This window comes from Scardinius erythrophthalmus, assembly GCF_964197995.2.
Source record: "Scardinius erythrophthalmus genome assembly, chromosome: 15".
Taxonomy (NCBI): domain Eukaryota; kingdom Metazoa; phylum Chordata; class Actinopteri; order Cypriniformes; family Leuciscidae; genus Scardinius; species Scardinius erythrophthalmus.
Genome location: NC_138235.1, coordinates 24,320,033 through 24,339,996, shown reverse-complemented (window position 1 = coordinate 24,339,996; position 19,964 = coordinate 24,320,033). Strand labels below are relative to the sequence as shown.

The following is a 19,964-nucleotide window of genomic DNA, read 5'->3' as shown; positions in this document are numbered from 1 at the left end:
CCTTTATTGTTCAGCATGTTAGAACAGAAAGTATGAACATTTTAAAATGACTCACAGCGCATTTAAAGGTCCTGCACAAATTAGGCTGGCATTCCTTAGAGTTACACAGCAGAGGCTGTCAGAGTATGTCTAACTGAAGGTTACTTAGAGCCATCTGATTAATCAAGGTCATATGGCGCTTCACGAGTGGATGAGTAGAGCTATGCTTTATACATCTTACAGTTGACATTCCAGATCAGAAAGCTGAACTCAGCCAAATTAACACATTAACCTCAAGTCAGAAAGACAAACCTGCTCCCTCCGGGAATCTCACGAGCATCAGATTCAGTATGTAGTGCGATAGTTGACAGTGAGACATTATTTTACATAATTTTCACATGGTGTAATTGTATTATGTATGTACTCTTGGCTACTGAAGTATAAGGTAATATAGTTTTATAAATATAAATAATCTAATATATATATATATACAGTGAGGAAAATAAGTATTTGAACACCCTGCTATTTTGCAAGTTCTCCCACTTAGAAATCATGGAGGGGTCTGAAATTGTCATCGTAGGTGCATGTCCACTGTGAGAGACATAATCTAAAAAAAAAATCCAGAAATCACAATGTATGATTTTTTAACTATTTATTTGTATGATACAGCTGCAAATAAGTATTTGAACACCTGAGAAAATCAATGTTAATATTTGGTACAGTAGCCTTTGTTTGCAATTACAGAGGTCAAACGTTTCCTGTAGTTTTTCACCAGGTTTGCACACACTGCAGGAGGGATTTTGGCCCACTCCTCCACACAGATCTTCTCTAGATCAGTCAGGTTTCTGGGCTGTCGCTGAGAAACACGGAGTTTGAGCTCCCTCCAAAGATTCTCTATTGGGTTTAGGTCTGGAGACTGGCTAGGCCACGCCAGAACCTTGATATGCTTCTTACAGAGCCACTCCTTGGTTATCCTGGCTGTGTGCTTCGGGTCATTGTCATGTTGGAAGACCCAGCCTCGCCCCATCTTCAATGCTCTAACTGAGGGAAGGAGGTTGTTCCCCAAAATCTCGCAATACATGGCCCCGGTCATCCTCTCCTTAATACAGTGCAGTCGCCCTGTCCCATGTGCAGAACCCCCCCCCCAAAGCATGATGCTACCACCCCCATGCTTCACAGTAGGGATGGTGTTCTTGGGATGGTACTCATCATTCTTCTTCCTCCAAACACGTTTAGTGGAATTATGACCAAAAAGTTATATTTTGGTCTCATCTGACCACATGACTTTCTCCCATGAGTCCTCTGGATCATCCAAATGGTCATTGGCAAACTTAAGACGGGCCTTGTCGTGCTGGTTTAAGCAGGGGAACCTTCCGTGCCATGCATGATTTCAAACCATGACGTCTTAGTGTATTACCAACAGTAACCTTGGAAACGGTGGTCCCAGCTCTTTTCAGGTCATTGACCAGCTCCTCCCGTGTAGTTCTGGGCTGATTTCTCACCTTTCATAGGATCATTGAGACCCCACGAGGTGAGATCTTGCATGGAGCCCCAGTCCGAGGGAGATTGACAGTCATGTTTAGCTTCTTCCATTTTCTAATGATTGCTCCAACAGTGGACCTTTTTTCACCAAGCTGCTTGGCAATTTCCCCGTAGCCCTTTCCAGCCTTGTGGAGGTGTACAATTTTGTCTCTAGTGTCTTTGGACAGCTCTTTGGTCTTGGCCATGTTAGTAGTTGGATTCTTACTGATTGTATGGGGTGGACAGGTGTCTTTATGCAGCTAACGACCTCAAACAGGTGCATCTAATTTAGGATAATAAATGGAGTGGAGGTGGACATTTTAAAGGCAGACTAACAGGTTTTTTTAGATTATGTCTCTCACAGTGGACATGCACCTACGATGACAATTTCAGACCCCTCCATGATTTCCAAGTGGGAGAACTTGCAAAATAGCAGGGTGTTCAAATACTTATTTTCCTCACTGTATATATATATATATATATATATATATATATATATATATATATATATATATATATGTATATATATATATATGTATATATATATATATATATATACTGTATGTGTGTGTGTGTGTTGTTAGATTCATTTATTGAGAGGAATTTTCTTATGTACAACAACCAACTGTTAAAAGTACCAATTATGTGGACAGTTTGATGCTGATATGTTTTTTTTTACATACTTATCTATCATGCACCATATCTATGCTCTATAGTGTAGCTGATTTATCATACTGTAAAATGAGTGTCACATCAACCATTAAATATAGTTGTCTTTTGTTATATTTATTCCAGCATATACCCAAATTCAGACCCATCAGCTGCTCCAGCAGCACAAGCATCAGTTTGTGATACAGCAGCAGCCTCAGATACTGCAGAGAAGTCAAGCTCAGCTCTTAGAAGCTGCCACCATTCATCCTCACACAGTGCAAGCTGTGGCCATTCAGCCTGCCCTGCCAGCTCAGCCTCAGCAGTGCCCTATCCCTTTGCTGCCCAAAGTGCCTGTTACCTGCCAACAAGCCACCATCTTCCATTCCACTGCTGTGAGTCAGCAGGAACTTGCCCAGAATGGACAGCCGCCCATGATGAGCCACAGTAAAGCAGCACCTCTACAGCTTACTGCAGTTAATGTGCAGATCCAGCCAGTTCAAACTCAAGTAAGTGAACTGAACATCATGTATTTGTTTGTGTCTTTGTTTCAATGTATCCTAATTGTATTAGTTTCACTTATTCCTATTCTGACCTTGTCCTGTTCTGACTTTAATTCCAGCTGGAAGTAGCCACACAGGATGTGTTAGATAAGGACGACCCTGATCCTCTCGAAACGCAGCTGCTATCCATAACAACACAAGTGCCAACCCGGACAGAACAATCCCAATCAGTCAAACAGTCTCATCAAAGTCAAGTGACAGAAAACATAGAAGGTACTGATTCATTTATTATTTGTTTCATTTCCATGACTTCCATTTATTTATTTTGTTGGTTCAAAAAGGGTAAAGGTTGCAAAATGGGTTCTCTCTCAATTTAGCAATATCTCCATGCATTGTTTGTGTTTTGATTTACAAGTAACTTGGATATATATATATTATATTATATTATATAAGCTGCAATAAAAACAGGCTTCTGCTGTTAGAAATCAAGCTTTTGGTCTTAAATATATATATATATATATATATATATATATATATATATATATATATATATATATATATATATATATATGAAATAAGACAAATATAAAACAAGTGAAAATTCAAAAACAACCAGCAGTTGTTGTTAAAAGCATGATTAACAAAAAACAATCATATAGATGCAGATATTATGTAGTTATTTATTATGCACTATAGTGAATACTATAGTATTGCTGATTTATCATACTGTGTGTTTCTCTGAAACTGAATCGAGAATGTCTCATCAACCATTAAATAGTGTGATCTTGATGATCTTACACACTTTATTTATTATAGATTTCCATATCACAAATATATCACACTGTCAAACACAATATGATTAAACAAAAATATTGAAAAAAGACATGGAATATGAAACTATTTTGGTCACATCTAGCTATACTGGCTGCAAAAGCAAGAGGAAAGACTCCTGCAGCAATCTTGGTCTAGCCAAACGCAGAGTGGCTGCTACGTCACCACCATCTGTAGGTTTGCCAGTCACAAAAACACAAAGGCCAACTACGCGAGCTCTCCCCTCAAGCGGAAGAGTAGATCTGTCACACCCCTAGTGTCTATTGTCCATTCGAAGCACTTGCGAGAGTGTGACAGGCAGCTTCTGCTATAATTAGGGGCGATGGTCTGAGCTCCGTTGTTCTTGGTGGGACGTGGGAAGGTATCTGGCAGGTGTGCTGGAGGCCTAACATCACAGACGTTAAATTATGAATGATGATAAACTGCTCTTTTATGAGCGTAAATGGCTTGAGGCATCAGAGCACTTGAATCATAAATCATGTCATATTTTATTGCATCATGCTGATAATTTTGCGTGATATGATCATGGTGCATTCATAAAAGTTTTAAAGCGGATTTTGTTTTTAGTGTTTTTTTATGAGTGAGATTAAAAAGCATACACTTTAATTGGCCATTTTCATGTTAACATATAGGTGTCTCACAGAATTGAGTAAGTTCAAGTTCAGATCAAGTAACTCATCTTTTTAAAGCAAACAACAAAATCACTGTGGTTATGCCTGTTTATTTATTATGTTTCAATCGCTTGCAATAGATGTAATTGCTTCAGACGTTGACTCTGCAGTGCGAGACAAGCTTGGATTTAGCTTACGATACTTATACTCCATTGTGTTTCGACTCCCAGCTGCTGAGTGTGGGACATGAGTGGTGTTGTATATCTTACGAGCGATAGACTCACTATACATGCCCCCTGTGTTACCCTGAGTCTCCCTTTGTCCCTGAGGAACCCAAGACCCTCTTATCGAAACGTTTGTGTCTGCTCTCAATACGAGATACTCTTGCAGTTAATGCAGGGTAGAGCTTTAAAAAAGAGCTAAAAATTGTATTGGAGTAATTCATGGTTTCTTTTTGCATTCATAATTTGGTTGAAACTTCCAGTTCAGATGGACTTTAAAGAGAATTACACTTAAGTCCACATGAACTAAAAGTTTTGACCGACTTTACTTCAGTATTGTGTCCAATATTAAATCTGAAAGAATAGAGGATGAGGCTTGATTTTAGTGTACCTCTTCACAATTTCTAGCTTACAGCAGAATGAAGTCATCAGAGAAGAAATGCTGTATCAGAGTGGAAGCAGACTTTGACTAAACATTAGGAAGACAAACACATTTTTTTTCCCCTGTGGATTAGCTTGCATGGATTAACTGTTCACCACAAGACCAGTAATGTTCGCTAACAAAGTAAATAAAGTCCATTTTAATTCATGCAGACTTAGTCCTATAAATACATTGCATTCTTTTTGGTCAATGTTATTAATGTAAAATGATTTTGAGGGTACAAAGAATTGGTATAAGTTTGGGACCCTGTCTGATTAAATAAATTTTGAATGCAAAATTTGATCTAGACCTGGCCAAATCATTGGGGTACTAGTATCACTTCAATTTGTCTTATATTTGATGAAGCTTACATCATTGATTGTTACTTTCCTGTTTATTACTGTGAAGCGGGTTGAAACAATTGTGTTGTATAAAGCACTATAGAATAAAGTTGGCTTGTCTTCACTGTATATAGCCTATGTATATTGTCTATAAGAAACAGTAGTATGGTACACTCTGTCGAATTACATCATATTTAATGAGTTATCTTAGAAATAAATGTGGTTGTTTTTCCATTTTCAGACTTATTTTATGTAAAAATGTCAAAACTTTTGACAAGGAAAGAGATTTTAATTAAAAATAATTATAGATATTGCTTCTTGTTCATTCATCACATTAGAAATGAGACCGTAAAGTCCAGCGTACTGCAATGTGGCATTCCATGCTATAAAAATAGTAGTATGCAATTCCAAAGATAGCCATAGATGCTCTTTCTCTGCCTACGTGCGCCTGTCATGTAGCCGCTCACGAGTTTGGACCAATCACGGAAGGCCTCTGTGCTAAATATGACCTGCTATTGGACATAATTCCAAGAGTGTGGGACCAATCAGAGCGGCGCAATGTTTCCTATTCAGTTCCTCCATACAAAGGGGATTAGAGAGTACGGCCCCGCTGCTCACATTGAGGGAATCGGTTAGAACAAACAAATCCACGCACACAAAAAAAGTTTGGATCGTTTAATTTGTCGTACTGCTTTGTGTATAACACCAGTGGATTATGGAAGTGTACTCGGAAGCGTTGGAATGCTAAGTTCACTTTAGTGTTTTCCTCTTTTGGCGCTTGAAAGTGTAAGTAAAGAGTGCGTGAGCGGAACAAAGGCGTGTGCTGTTGACAATCACCAGGACGCCTGTGCGTGAGCGTTTGTCTGCAGTGTGAAACCCTGCCAAATGTTCGGGATATAAAGTTACAAAGTTGCTCACTACTTGTTCTGGGACGGTGGGGTGCGACCTATTGGTTCTTTTTGGTGTCGGAGTGTTGTTTGCATGCGAGTGTTTTGAACCGTTTCGAAGAAGCATGGGAGTAATGCTGCTACAGTATGCGTAAATTTAGCAGTTTTTCCAAAACGGGTAGAAAAAAAAAAACCTTTTGACTTTTGCCTGAACATTTTTCATATCTTAGTAATAGACGCATATCTTTTCATAAATCAGTTTTGTCGTTTGCTTTAAACCAGACATTACTGGTCAGTTAGAAATGAGCAAGTGGTTGCAGGTGGAGTGACTGTGTTTAATTCACATGCATATAGTCCAGTATAACACAACTACATGTGAACAAATAATGCGAGAGTAGCCTATACATTTAACATGTATAATGATACAGTGCCTGATCTCTAATTTTTCATGCGTTTTATGAAAACACTTGGAGACCTATTAGAGTGTTATGGAATAGCATGAATGAATCGTGAATTTTTTTTTTTTTTTTTTTTGGGTCTGGTCTTTGCCATGAATCGTCAGAGCACCGGTTCATAAAACCGTTTCATAAACGATTCTCCAAAAATCAATAACGAATATTAGAAATGCTACAGATAAATGATACTGTAAATGGGTTTATTACGCGGTATGATAGTTTTTTCATTAATAAATACATTTCATTAAAACTTGCAGAAACTTATTCATCCAAGAAATGAAAATTAATTTGACCATAGTTTAATAAACGACCTGTTTTTACGAAATTACTATAAACAATGTTATTAAAACGCAAAGAACATAGTAAACTAAACGGCAGTGTATCTATGGCCTTTAAAACAGTTAGAATGTCACTGTGCACGCGATGGCGTAAAATGATCACTGAGTCGGATCTTTGGAATGAGCTGTTCTAAAGAACCGATTCGCGAAACATCTAGGATTTGTTATCAGCATTATAGTGTTCCTGATGGATACTGTTGTGCTCATGTTCAGCAGGCAGAGTGAATGTGAAGGCAGGTGTGGGTTCACCTCTAGCCATGACCTCGGGCAGCGGGAACAATGCGCCCACGGTGACCGGCAGCGCTCCGCAAAATGGCGAGAGTAAACCGCCGCCTCAGGCTGTAGTAAAGCCCCAGATCCTCACGCATGTCATCGAGGGATTCGTGATTCAGGAGGGAGCTGAGCCTTTTCCCGTGAGTGCTGCTTATTTCAGTCCATCTCGTCTGCTTGTTGTACTTGTTTCGGTTTCCCTCATAATAATGTATCTTAGTTTGTACTTGGTAAACAATAGTGTTTTAACTATATATAAAACGAGAAGGTTGCTTGTATTATGTTTAGACAGATGCCAGTTGTAAAACTAACTTGTCTCTCATAGAAACTATAACTAAAGCTGCTGAAGTAGCAAAAGCCTAAATATTGTTGTTACTGCAGTTAGTGTTACAATAGCATCATTGTATATGTTAAAAATGCAGCTACAATGTATATCAGCTATCAACTTAAGTCAACCGCATATTTACTCGCACTCATGCCATATTAAACCAGTATGCATACAAAAAAAAAAAAAATACAGAATATATAGAACAAGTCTTCAAAATATTACATAAATTTGAAGTCATTGATATTATTGTTTATTAAGAGGCACACTTCCCTCTAGTGGACAATGTAGACCACATTTCTAACTTGTAACCACATACTTTGGTAGAAGTTTTAATAGTGAGCAAGCACATATCCCATATGCGAGTACATTTGAGCATGCAGCATATGGCCTTGTGTTGTAAATGTTTTTTTGTTTTTTATGCAACACCTTGTGGATCTATCCAGGTTGAACGTCCGTCCTTGCTGATCGAGAATTTAAAGAAGCAGAAGCAGTCTCAGACCTTTCACAATGCAGATTCTGAGATGGAGGACCTTTCACAGCAAGGTAAAGAGTTACTTTAATGCAGAAACACACTACACGACTTTAGTCAGAGCCTGTCTTCAGATTTGAGTTAACAGATTTCACAGACTCGACTATGATTCCTTCCAGTCGGAGGATATCAAAACATGTTTGATATTTGGAGTCGATTTTAGAACACCTTGTTTACATTTGTCATGCATCTCCTAGCAACGAGGTACGTTTCTGTGTGAGTTTGTTGCGTTTGGATCGACTTGAAAGTCTGGTAGTGTGTGATCCTCTTGTTTAGTGTAGGATGTCCAGTTTTTCTCTGTAACCATTTACAAAGTTGTCAAGTTGAATGATGCCTAGTGTTTTAAAATCGGTTCAGATTGTGTATTCCAGCCTTTAGTCACACACCTGATGGATCACTGATGCTCAGACTGTTGTCCAATCAGCCATAATGTAAACTCTTTTTTTTTTTTTTTTATAGAGCTGCTGAATAATCAGATCGCCGAGCCAGTGCTGGCATGTGAATTCTGTGGGAATCTAGACTTCGCATTTAACTTCAAAAGATCCAAGCGGTTTTGTTCTACGGTGTGTGCAAAGAGGTATGTGGATCCTTCTGAAGCCCACAAATAATTTTAGATTTTAGATTGTTGCACATGTGAACACTTGATTGAGTGCTTGGTTTACTGGTTTTCTTCTCTTTCAGGTACAATGTTGGATGCACAAAACGAATGGGACTTTTCCCAGGAAAATCGACCTCGGAGAGCCCAAAGAAACCGAAAGCCTCCAACGCCAATCATCAAAACAGCAGCACGGATATCAGGAGACGGGTAATTCGCCTTTCTTTCTCTCTCTCTTTGCAGTGTCCCATTAGGTTTGTCTTTTCAGAAATGTGCTTAATTGTTTGGCTTGTGTTTTCTCATAGAATCCAAGGGCTCGAAGAGACATGGGAGCGTCTCTGTTGTCCCTGCACTCCTCTCATCCATGCCATGGTGATTCCAGCCAATGCTCAGACATGTCCAGCTACGAAGAGCCTATTTCGCCACTGTCCAACTCGAGCTATGGAACCCAAAGGCTTCCGAACAAGGAAAGATTCGATCACAGTAGAGATCTCCCTCTCCTCACGCAGCACTTCCTGGCCAGCGACCCCGCCAAGTGGAACGTCGAGGACGTTTATGAATTCATCTGCTCTCTGCCAGGTAGCTATCGTCATATTCTGTTCCTTTTTGGGTCGCAAATCAGTCAATCAAAAATGTTCTCTTTTGCGCCAGGCTGCCAAGAGATCGCAGAAGAGTTTCGCTCTCAGGAGATCGACGGCCAGGCCTTAATGCTCCTCAAAGAGGATCATCTCATGAGCACCATGAACATCAAACTTGGCCCCGCACTGAAAATCTTTGCCCACATCAGTATGCTCAAGGACTCGTAGCCTTTCCCACAGCCTCATCTGGTTTGGAAAGGACACCCTAACACCTCTGCACTGGTTTCCTCATCCCATTGTGGCTTTGGGTCCTGGGGATTGCTGCTCCTCAAAACCACAAACTTGTGTACAGTTCTCATCAGTTGAACGATTTCATCCCTAAAGCATGATGGCGTGAATGTCTTGTGTATTCAGCTGTGCCAGTCCTGGGAGGGGGGCGACAATCCATCATGTCAAGAAGACAAGCACAAGTACTTTGCCATTTGTACAAACAAATGTTCATCGTATGGTAGCATGCGAACAGGTTTACAGTATATTTTCTGTTTTGTACTGGACTTGTGATTTGTCTGTCATAAAGTGATAGTTCTGGTTCTCACTGTCACAGCAACATGTGATGTTTGGTTAGCCGAGGAAAGTTTTGTACCTTTTAGCCTTGCAGTGTGCCATCATTTGTAGATAGTAAACTGTTCAGGTTTCTTCATCTCACAGGATATTCCTCAGTTCACATGATATTTCATCAGATTTTTGTACTCAAATGTGGCATTTTTGACACTAATTCACAGGTATAATGGAAATGAAAACTTTGACTCTCCAAGATGTGCCTAATATTTTCTAAATATCCCAAAGATTAAACACACATCACACTTTTAGTTCAAGTGAAAACCGTATTTTTAAGATTAATTTCCAAGCATTCAGGTTTAAGGACTGCTGTCAGTACCACTTTACATTAGTTTTGAACCCATCTTTGGTATGATCTGATGAACTGCGATCATTTTTCACAAATCGCTTTATCCCAACCGTCAATGAGTGCACTCGTGTTTGGAAAGCTAGTGCAGCTTGTCTGTATTTTTACATTCATCATTTGATCAAATTTCTGTATTTATTGAAAGCAAGTCTCCGATTCTGTTTTATACTTGAAAATAAAGCTGAGAAAACATTGAATTTGTCATGATTGTTTTTCCAAAGAATCAAAACCTTGCAGACCCTCATATCACAGAGCAAGTGGACGAACGATTATTTCAACTCAGAAATGTCAAGTGGATAAAACTAACTTGGATGTTTTCCTTGTGCATCAAGTCGTTTAGCATCGCTGTTCGCAGTAGGGCACAAATTGACAAATGATGGGAAATTGGAAGGTAATTATTATAAACTTAATTAAACTGAAATAATACAATAAGTGCAGATAGTCATAACAGAACTATAGATAGACAGGCCATGGATCACCAAGGTCAAAAGGTCGTCTGAAAGAGAGTTCATAAGAATAACAGACATGGGGACAAAGACTCCCTGTAGCCTACTGTACTACTGATCATACGAGGCAAGCCGTTGCAAAGACTGCGTGTAGGTTGTGGGCGTGCTTAGTAAATTATCTTTGTTGTGAAAATGGCAGGTTTCTGGACAATAAGAGAAAGAGGAAGTAGATATTCAGCACACTGGACAAAGTTTTGAGCGCGCACGCGTAAAACCTGAGCGAGAGCAGAGCCATATTTGAAAGCGCGCGCCAGTTAGTCGCGTGCTAGACACTGAAGGAAATCCACCTGCGAGCGACATTAAGTTAACGCCATAGAAACGGCCTCAAATGAACTATAAAAACGAGAAGAAAGTCGTGTCTGAAAGCTGCATTTTTTTTTATTATTGGTTACAGCAGGATTCATTTTTTTACCCGTCAGACTTGACTCTCTCTGACTCGAAGTTCGTTGGCGTTTGTCTGTGTGAATTGTGCTCAAGTTTGTCGTTGTCTGTTGGGGCAGTTGTGAACATGACAGTTATTTTTTCATAAATGTCTAAATCCAACAGCCAACTTGTTTGTTGGTGTAAATTGGCCTTTATTGTAAAGCATTAGCATTTGGAAGACCCCTTGTTACATTTTAAAATGTATTGATATAGAAAAGTTATTTTAATAATTGTAACAATATTTCACAATTTGACCGTTTTACTGTATGTTTGATCAAATAAATGCATCTTTGGTGGCATAAGAAACAAAAGAATTTCAAAACCATTAAAAAAATCTTGCAGACCTCAAACTTTTGAATGGTACTGTACCTGCTGACTAAATAAAGAGCCATGGGACCATTGTCACACGAAAACCAGCCAAGTACTCACCGGCAACACTGTAGAAAATGCACACCATCACCCCAGTTTTGTACTTTTATGAATCTTTTTTGTCTTTAATTTATTTACAAGCTTTAAATTTGCTCTAAGTATGAAGAATAACAAGCACTTTAGGTTCAGCGACATCTCCTTAGTGTTTTGTACACGTCACCATCTGCTCATTGACGTCCATTTTGAGCTCTCGTTGTTTGATCCCAGCAGTCCCCTGAATGCATAGTTCCTGCCGGATTAAACGTTTCACAAAGAGCAAGCTAAAGCAGAGGAACATTTGGAATGGTTATTGAGATAACCTTAAACATGTACTAAACACTTAACTGATGTACTAAACTCAGACCAGGTCTCGTCTTGTCTGTGCTCAACTGGAAAATCACCGAAGTAGTTTAATAATTGTTATTGTCATTATATTAATAATAAAACTATTATTAACATTATTTCTCTATCCACCAATAACTGCTCGCTGTGACTATCTGCAAATTTTAAATACCCTTTTGTGTATGCCGTTCTTAAAAAAAATAAATTATGAGTCTGAACTTGCGTTTCGTTTCATTGTTGCATGTTTGTATTATTAATATCCTCTTTAAAAGTAACAAAAGAAAAAAATTAAATGCAACATTTCTATAAATAATACATGTTTTTAGTGCTCCAGCAAATGTAAGTCGCCATAGGGTCGCTTCATGTCAGTGAACCGTACCATTCGAAATCTTGCTGCACTCCATCCATCCTGATGCATAATATTTTGCTTGTTATGTTACATTTTAATTTAATGCAGTTATTGTTTCAGTGACTATTGTCTCTTCAGCACTAGTTGGCAAATGTGTCCGTTTGTCCCCTCGTCAATTGTCCTCTGACTCCTCCTCTGCCTCGCGCAGCCACGTGAAGAAGGCTGTGACTGACTTCAGGGCAACACCCTTGCCTTGCTGTTCTGCAGGGTCTTTACTGACCTCCCACTTATTGAAAGCATCTTCAGATATCACATCCTCATCGTACAAACAGTCAAAGAACATCCGGAGCAAATCTGTAAAAAAGAAATTATTATAAGTTCGTTTAATCACTCAAAGTATAAAAAAAAAAATATATATATATATATTTTTTTTTTAAATGGAAAAAAACTTACAGTGCTATGCATAAGTTTAGACACCCGTGCTAAAGTTGACTAAAAAGAGGAATAAAAAAAATCATCTTTTGGAAATTGAACTGAATGCCTTAATTAAAAAAATTAGGAAAAATCCAACCTTTAAGGACACCAATTTTCTTTGTGAATGAATAATGTATCGTAAATAAATAAATGTTCTTCCTTAAAATACAGGGTGCATAAGTTTGGACACCCCTATGTTAAATTCCCATAGAGGCAGGCAGATTTTTATTTTTAAAGGTCAGTTACTTCATGGATCCAGGATACTATGCATCCTGATGAAGTTCCCTTGGCCTCTGGAATTAAAATAGCCCCACATCATCACATAGCCTTCACCATACCTAGAGATTGGCATGGTTTATTTCAGTTAGCCTAATAGCTGGTTTGATCTGCATTGAGAGATGATCTTATGGAAAGTACTCCATGCCAATCTCTAGGTATGGTGAAGGCTATGTGATGATGTGGGGCTATTTTAATTCCAGAGGCCAAGGGAACTTCATCAGGATGCATAGTATCCTGGATCCATGAAGTAACTGGCCTTTAAAAATTAAAATCTGCCTGCCTCTATGGGAATTTAACATAGGGGTGTCCAAACTTATGCACCCTGTATTTTAAGGAAGAACATTTATTTATTTACGACACATTATTCATTCACAAAGAAAATTGGTGTCCTTAAACGTTGGATTTTTCCTAATATTTTTAATTAAGGCAATAAGTTCAATTTCCAAAAGATGATTTTTTATTCCTCTTTTTAGTCAACTTTAGCATGGGTGTCTAAACTTATGCATAGCACTGTATTTATCAGTTACTTTTTATACTGGAAGCTCATAGATAAAAAATATGTATAAATAAAAATAAAACACAAATCATCCATTATATAACAAGTACTGCATTTGGTGTGAGTTTAGGTGGGAATGTGAAAGGCTTTACTCACTAGCAGGCTGGTCCAGTTTTACTATCAAAGCTTGAAGTGCGTAAAGTGCTTGCAACTGTCTCTCTGTGTCTGAGTTAAGGTACTTGTGTAATACAGGCAACCTCCTCTGGATTATGGTCAAGTCCACTTTGCTTGAGGAGCCATCGGCTGCAGGCAGAAGACAAGATTTGAGCGTTTGACATGATGACGTTAGAAACTGTACCACATAAAAGGCAAACACAAGATGCTGCCCACTAATATCAGCATTCCTGTGCAACGCCAAAGTGCTAAAATCCTTATAACTATCCACAATGTTAAATAGTTACAACAATTAGCATTGGGTGAAATATCTCATGAAACATATTACTAAGCAATTCCCCCTCCATTTTTTTTTAATGTATAATATGCAGTGCACACACACATTTTTATATATATAATATGCACACAAACAACTCAATGCATTTAGGCATGTAGTCATGGTCAAGACATTTAGGGGAGCATCAGAAAGGTGATTTTGAACGTGACGGTTGTTTGTGCCAGACGGGCTGAGCCGAGTATTTTAGAAGCGGCTGGAATCTACTAGGATTTTCACGTACAACCATCTCTAGGGTTTACAGAAAATGGTCCGAAAAATCTAAAATATCCATCAGTGGCAGTTCTGTGAGTGAAAATGGTTGATGCCAGAGGTGTTTTCTTGGCACACTTTTGGCTCCTCAGTACCAATTGAGTATTGTTTAAACGCCACAGCCTACCTGAGTATTGTTGCTGACCATATCCATCCCTTTATGACCACAGTGTATCCATGGCTACTTCCAGCAGGATAACACAGCTTGTCATTAAGCTCAAATCTTCTCAGACTGGTTTCTTGAACATGTGAACATGAGTTCACTATACTCAAATGGCCTCCACAGTCGCCAGATCTCAATCCAATAGAGCGCCTCTGGGATGTGGTGGAATGGCAGATTCTCATCATGGATGTGCAACCGACAAATCTGCAGCAACTGTGGGCTGCTATCATGTCAATATAGACCAAAATCTCTGAGGAATGTTTCCAGCACATTTTTTAATCTGTGCCACGAAGAATTAAGGCAGTTCTGAAGGGGTCCAACCCGGTCCTAGCAAGGTGTACCTAATAAAGTGGCCAGTTAAACTGATTTATTTATATTACATTTTAATTTCACTTAATGTGGGAAAGTGAGATTTTTTGATTTTTCAGAAAAATTAGTTGGACATCAAGCAATTACTGGCTGCTGAAAACCCAAAACCCTGATGTATTTTGGGGGGTATAAATGATCCTTGATATAATAAAATTTTGGGATTAATTCCAGCTCGGTTTTATGAGTTTCACTACCCAGAACTGTTCTCTGTTGTTGCTGTGTAAAAGAAATACTGTGCCACTTACTTTTTACTGCTGCCTTGCACACAGAAGTCATTAAAGCTCTGAGGAAAGGAGGTGAACTCATTTCTGATTCATCTAGATTGGCCTGTAATAAATGATCACGCATCAATGAGAAGATCATTCACAGAGTTTCACATCCTTCAATGAAATGAGCCTGAAGAGCCAGCTGTAAATCTACCTCAACCCAGTCGAAGATTTGTTCATCGCCAGCCAGGTCCTCAAGTAGTAGTTTTTCAAGTTGCTTGTTCAGTTCCTCAGGCGAGAGTGTTCTCTTAGAGACAGCCTCGGTCAGGTTTGAGCCGTCAGAAAGAGTGAAGTCTAGTTTCTGTCGAAGGTCAAACAAGAGATGTAACTCGTTCAGTATGGAACAGCTGCTTAATAAGTGAATGTTTTGATAATTAGCACATATTAGAGTCTCACATGTTCTGTGATGAAGCTGTGCACATCCTCTGTTTCAGGTATAAAATCTGCCCAGCTCAACTCAGAGTCCCTCCATAATGATCCCACTTTCCTATGGCTCTGAATCATACACAATCCATTTATTTCCACCATCTTCACACTTAGAATAAAAATATGGCAACACGAACAAATAAAATGTTTGCTTTAAGTGTTTTAGCTTACCATTTGTTTGCATAGAAGGTGCAATATTTCAGAAAATAATATCCCAGCTCTTCCCACAGGGAGTAACGGTTTGCTAAATTCACTGCGGAAACAAAATAAGCAAATGAAACAAAACTTGTGTACAGGCAATTACTAAAGCCGATGAATCCAATAGCATTGCGGTAAAAACTCACCTAAATAATTCTCTCATAGAGATTCCCCCCTCTCGAAGCACAGGGGTCACCAGCTCCGCAAGGTACAGCCATATATGCGGAATATCAATGGCCATATCATCTGCTAATTCAAGAGTTTCAGAAAACCTGTGGGGACGAAACAAATGCATTCAAATCCCAGAATAGAATTGATTTTTTCTTTTTTCCAAAGTTGGCAACTGGAGTTGTTTTTGAAGGTTTTTACTTTTTTTCAGTGTTCAATGTATTGATAGAAAACAGCCCTATTCAATCAAAAAATACAGAATTTAATGCAATATCTGGCATAAATTGAAAGTATACTTCAATTTTGATGAAAACACTTTAGTTTATGCAAACAGCTGACTACATAGCCTTTCAAATATACTCCATAGTGTGCACAAATATAGGCGCATGATACATGCACACTAGAAAATGTCATCCTTGTCCATTTTGATGGTTTAGAGCAAGGGTCGGGCCAAAAAAAATTAGCCACTAGATGGCGGGCCAGAACATAGACAAAGGATAATTTAAGAAATTAATTGATAAAAAATGCAACTAGAATTGCCTGTGACAGACTGTTACAGTATCTTTTGTAACTGGTAGTGAGCTGGTACTCTGTGTTAAATCCTGTAGTAGGACAGTCATTAACAAAATTTTTACAGGTTTTACACTAGATAAATGAATAAAGCAGTAGTGACACGTAACCTGGCAAGTATCTTCATTCACCAACTTGCAACACAGACCGCCTTGCTAAAACACAACTATGTGGGAGATGCAGAATGGATAAAAATAACAAAAAATTAAAGAGGATTTGAATAAGCCCATTAATGGTATGTATGAGTCTTAACGAACTATGTTTTATTTCCTCTTTCCATATTGTGAATAATAAATGTGTATCATTTTAATTTGCTTGTTACACAATGGAGCCTAACTAACTGTAATAATTATTTGACGTAGCCTACTTTTAAAATAAAAATTATTCTGTGGCATTTTTTTTTATTGTTTGCGTGTGATCTGTTTCTATCAGTTTTAATGACAAAATAAAGGCATATAACCAGTTTATTTGTAGAGCACTGACATAGTTTTATATAATTAGTTTAATAATAAGGTTAATATTTTTTAAAAAACTTAAGATAAATACTTATGGACTTACACAATTTTGAGCTGCAAATGATAACTTCACACTCATCTGAAAGTGACCTATAACATCCTAGGACATAGAATTCATCTAAATTGAAATGATCTCATGGATGTGGCTGTTGTGGTTCATGGTCATAGTGGCACCAGCTGGCTGCAGTAAACGTGGAATATTCAAATGATTTTGACATAGTTCTTTTACAATTACCCACCCATAAATGCACATCGCCCGCCTAGCACACTTGACCTAAAGCCATTGGGGTGGCGGTGGCGCCGGGGCTTGGGCCCGTCATCGTTGCTTGCAGCTATATTAGTTTGGTGTCGTTTCTTTTTTGAGTGTGAAACAACAGGTCGGGCCAGTGTCCCCACTTTCTGGACAAACTAACTAGTGCAAAAAGAAATAGCTTGAGCGGACAGAGTTAGGTACAGAATCTGACTGCATGTGAACCGACACATTTTATGTTGATGATGAAATTTAAGATACATGCTGTGTATTCATAACCAAATGTACACATAAAAACCGAAGTATACTTTGAGCTTTAAAGCAATGTCACGCATCACCGTTTCTGGGTCCAATCGCTCCATCAAATCCCAAAAGGAAACAACAAACGCTGCTAATTTACACTCACAGTGTGCTGTGGTACAACTGAAAAATCTTTAAATCTATAAACTTTATCTACTTATCAAAATCTCAGTTGCCGATAGACTTTAGTGTACACGCAAATTTTTAAAAGCTAAGCTTAAAGGTGTGCTATAAATGAATAGTGCTCATAAATGGCTGGAAACAGTCTTTTATACGTCATTTTATGTCACTTAACTCTTTCCCCGCCATTGACGGAATTTTCCGTTATTTATTAGACAGCGATTCCCCGCCATTGACGGAATTTTCCGGCTTTCCGTGTTTTCACTGTAACACGGAAGGGTGCGCTATTACGCATCTTCTGAAAGAGTAGAAAATCTCCAGATCAAAACACAGGCAAAAAAGCAGCAGACACAAGCGATAAAAGCATTGCTTATGCACGTTGTATTCTTTGAAGAAAAAAAAAAACACATTTTCTCAGCTTTTTGTTCAAAATGTTGCTTTTTTTATGAAACTTACCCACATTCAAGTGTTGATAAAAAAAAGAATGCATGAAACTAGAATAAAACTTTTTTTGTTTAAAAGCAGAGGCTCTGTTCTTGATATATTGCATGTTCAGAAATTCATACAACAAAATATTCTAGGGGCCATGATTTTTTTTTAAGTGATCAAAAACGCTGGCGGTGGCTGGCAACTTAAAAAAAAAATGTTGACGGGGAAAGAGTTAGACATATATACATTAGCTTAGCAACATGCTAATGGCAAAAATGTTCTTGTTTTGAAGCAGAGAGTAAATAAAATTAACAAAATTTAAATTTGATATATTTTAGCGATTTCTTTCATTATCGATTATAATAATTTTAAATGATTAGTCATTACATTAGTTATTTCATGCGACCTTAGTAGATAGTAGATAGTGAGGCTGCTTACTATGTTTTGGAACAGAACTCAAAAAGTTAAAAGTGCTGCAATCTCACCCTTTAAAAAACTGAAGTTTGAGGAGGATTCCAGCCTGCAGGAGCTGATAGAGCAGCTGACCCATATGGTCTCGCGTGATCTGACTCCTCTCCAGTGTTGACTCCACACCCACCCGCACAAACACATAGAGCATGGCAGGTTGCTCTAGTTCCTCCACACACTGCACTGCCTCCTGCATCACAAGTATGCAATGATTAGAAAAACCTCAACTGCCATTCTGGACTGGGAGATACAGTTTAATAAGTCATATATAAAATGTAATTTTAGGTGATAAAAAAAAAAAAAATGGTACAAACCTTGTAATCATTAATGTGCAAAAACTCATCAATAATGGACTTGGACCGCCTCTCCATGTCCTCTTCTGTTAATGCAGGCTTATCTGGAGAGGGTCCTGACAGTACTTCAAGTTTAACAGCTGCAATACGAGACAGTATTTAGTTTTCTTCCCATGTATTTCATGTTACTGTAACCAAAAACACATTTTGTGCATCATCATAATGTGTGTGAGGGTCTCCGTGCGGCTCACCAGACTCCCTGGATTGGCTATGCTCCAGTCTGCTCTTGTCTGCAGTGCTGGCGGGCAGCTTGGGTGTGTCTGAGGCATTAGAGTCTCTGCGGAACACTTCCTGGACCGACTCCTCGGGAACATCCTTATTGCTGCTACCCAACGAGATGGGCCCTGTCCGGGTGGGACCCACACTTAATGGCTTGTCATTGCGCTCCCGCCCTGAGCTTCCACGACTGAGAAATTCACAAACATACCAAAAACATACATTCATGAATCTCCAAATGTAAAAGTGTTTTCCTTCAATTCATTATAAATGAAACAATATTTTCATTTAAATACTTGCTAAAATAAAAAACTAATTAGAAAATAATAATATAAATAATTTAGTTTATTTATAGTTTAATTTATCATCATTTTATCATATATATTTCAATGTATTATACAATTAAATAATGATTTGAATATTATTTAATGTAATAAATGTAAAGTATAATTACTTATAATTTGCTAATAATATTATGCTTAATAAATAATAAATATAATAAATATAAAAATATAAAATATAATAAATGAACAAATAAGGCAGCACAGAATGAGTTAGGCATCATTCAATATGCTTAATAATAATATTAATATGCTTATAATAATAATATGGGTATAATAATAAATACATCCAACAAGTACATCCAACAAATATTTACACATATCAGATATTGATAAACACCACAGACGAACTGTAAGACTGAAAAGGAAGCTTCCACTTCACAATTACTATATTTTACATGTGTACAGTACCTGCTGAGAACTCTCCTGGCATCAAAATCTGGGGATGTAGAGGGTAAAGAGGAGGTTGGGGTTGGTTGCAGGGGTGAGTAACGGTTCAAACCAGCACTGGGGCGAGAGACATCTAAAAGCAAAAGGATGCAAAACATGAAGAAAACAGATATTTTAGTATAGAGCCAGAAAATCTTGCTAAACTATAAAACAGCTGGAATTGACTGAGCCAACAGCCCCACACCACTCTTTCTTTACCTGACTCACTGGCCTTGGCTCCAGCCCCTCCACTGCTGCCCTTCATCCAGTTCAGCTGAGCTCTTGGTCCCAGCTGAATCTTCTCATCTATTGTTGGCTGAAGAAGG

General features: G+C 38.2%; 2 protein-coding genes across 12 annotated transcripts in view; one reads left to right on the top strand and one right to left on the bottom strand.

Annotated features, from left to right (window-relative positions):
* The window catches only part of phc2a (polyhomeotic homolog 2a), a 41,294-nt gene extending 31,071 nt beyond the window's left edge, over positions 1 to 10,223 (top strand). For 2 of the 6 annotated variants that reach the window (XM_081387011.1, XM_081387012.1), the window contains 8 exons: positions 2,296 to 2,657; positions 2,771 to 2,924; positions 6,970 to 7,169; positions 7,798 to 7,897; positions 8,343 to 8,460; positions 8,565 to 8,688; positions 8,784 to 9,057; positions 9,130 to 10,215. In XM_081387011.1, the coding sequence (XP_081243137.1) occupies positions 2,296 to 2,657; positions 2,771 to 2,924; positions 6,970 to 7,169; positions 7,798 to 7,897; positions 8,343 to 8,460; positions 8,565 to 8,688; positions 8,784 to 9,057; positions 9,130 to 9,284 (1,487 nt within the window). In that variant the 3' untranslated portion in view covers positions 9,285 to 10,215. Of the gene's footprint in view, positions 1 to 2,295; positions 2,658 to 2,770; positions 2,925 to 5,615; positions 5,924 to 6,969; positions 7,170 to 7,797; positions 7,898 to 8,342; positions 8,461 to 8,564; positions 8,689 to 8,783; positions 9,058 to 9,129 lie in introns of those variants that run through there. The other 4 variants (XM_081387014.1, XM_081387013.1, XM_081387015.1 and 1 more) reach the window with 4 other exon arrangements.
* Positions 10,224 to 10,887: 664 nt separating this feature from the next.
* The window catches only part of eif4g3b (eukaryotic translation initiation factor 4 gamma, 3b), a 45,260-nt gene continuing 36,183 nt past the window's right edge, over positions 10,888 to 19,964 (bottom strand). For 5 of the 6 annotated variants that reach the window (XM_081386622.1, XM_081386620.1, XM_081386624.1 and 2 more), the window contains 12 exons: positions 19,858 to 19,954; positions 19,621 to 19,732; positions 18,844 to 19,058; positions 18,614 to 18,732; positions 18,317 to 18,489; positions 15,626 to 15,751; positions 15,453 to 15,534; positions 15,252 to 15,350; positions 15,010 to 15,156; positions 14,835 to 14,916; positions 13,454 to 13,600; positions 10,888 to 12,402 (listed from right to left, as the gene is read on the bottom strand). In XM_081386622.1, the coding sequence (XP_081242748.1) occupies positions 12,221 to 12,402; positions 13,454 to 13,600; positions 14,835 to 14,916; positions 15,010 to 15,156; positions 15,252 to 15,350; positions 15,453 to 15,534; positions 15,626 to 15,751; positions 18,317 to 18,489; positions 18,614 to 18,732; positions 18,844 to 19,058; positions 19,621 to 19,732; positions 19,858 to 19,954 (1,581 nt within the window). In that variant the 3' untranslated portion in view covers positions 10,888 to 12,220. Of the gene's footprint in view, positions 12,403 to 13,453; positions 13,601 to 14,834; positions 14,917 to 15,009; positions 15,157 to 15,251; positions 15,351 to 15,452; positions 15,535 to 15,625; positions 15,752 to 15,815; positions 17,701 to 18,316; positions 18,490 to 18,613; positions 18,733 to 18,843; positions 19,059 to 19,620; positions 19,733 to 19,857; positions 19,955 to 19,964 lie in introns of those variants that run through there. The other variant, XM_081386623.1, reaches the window with a different exon arrangement.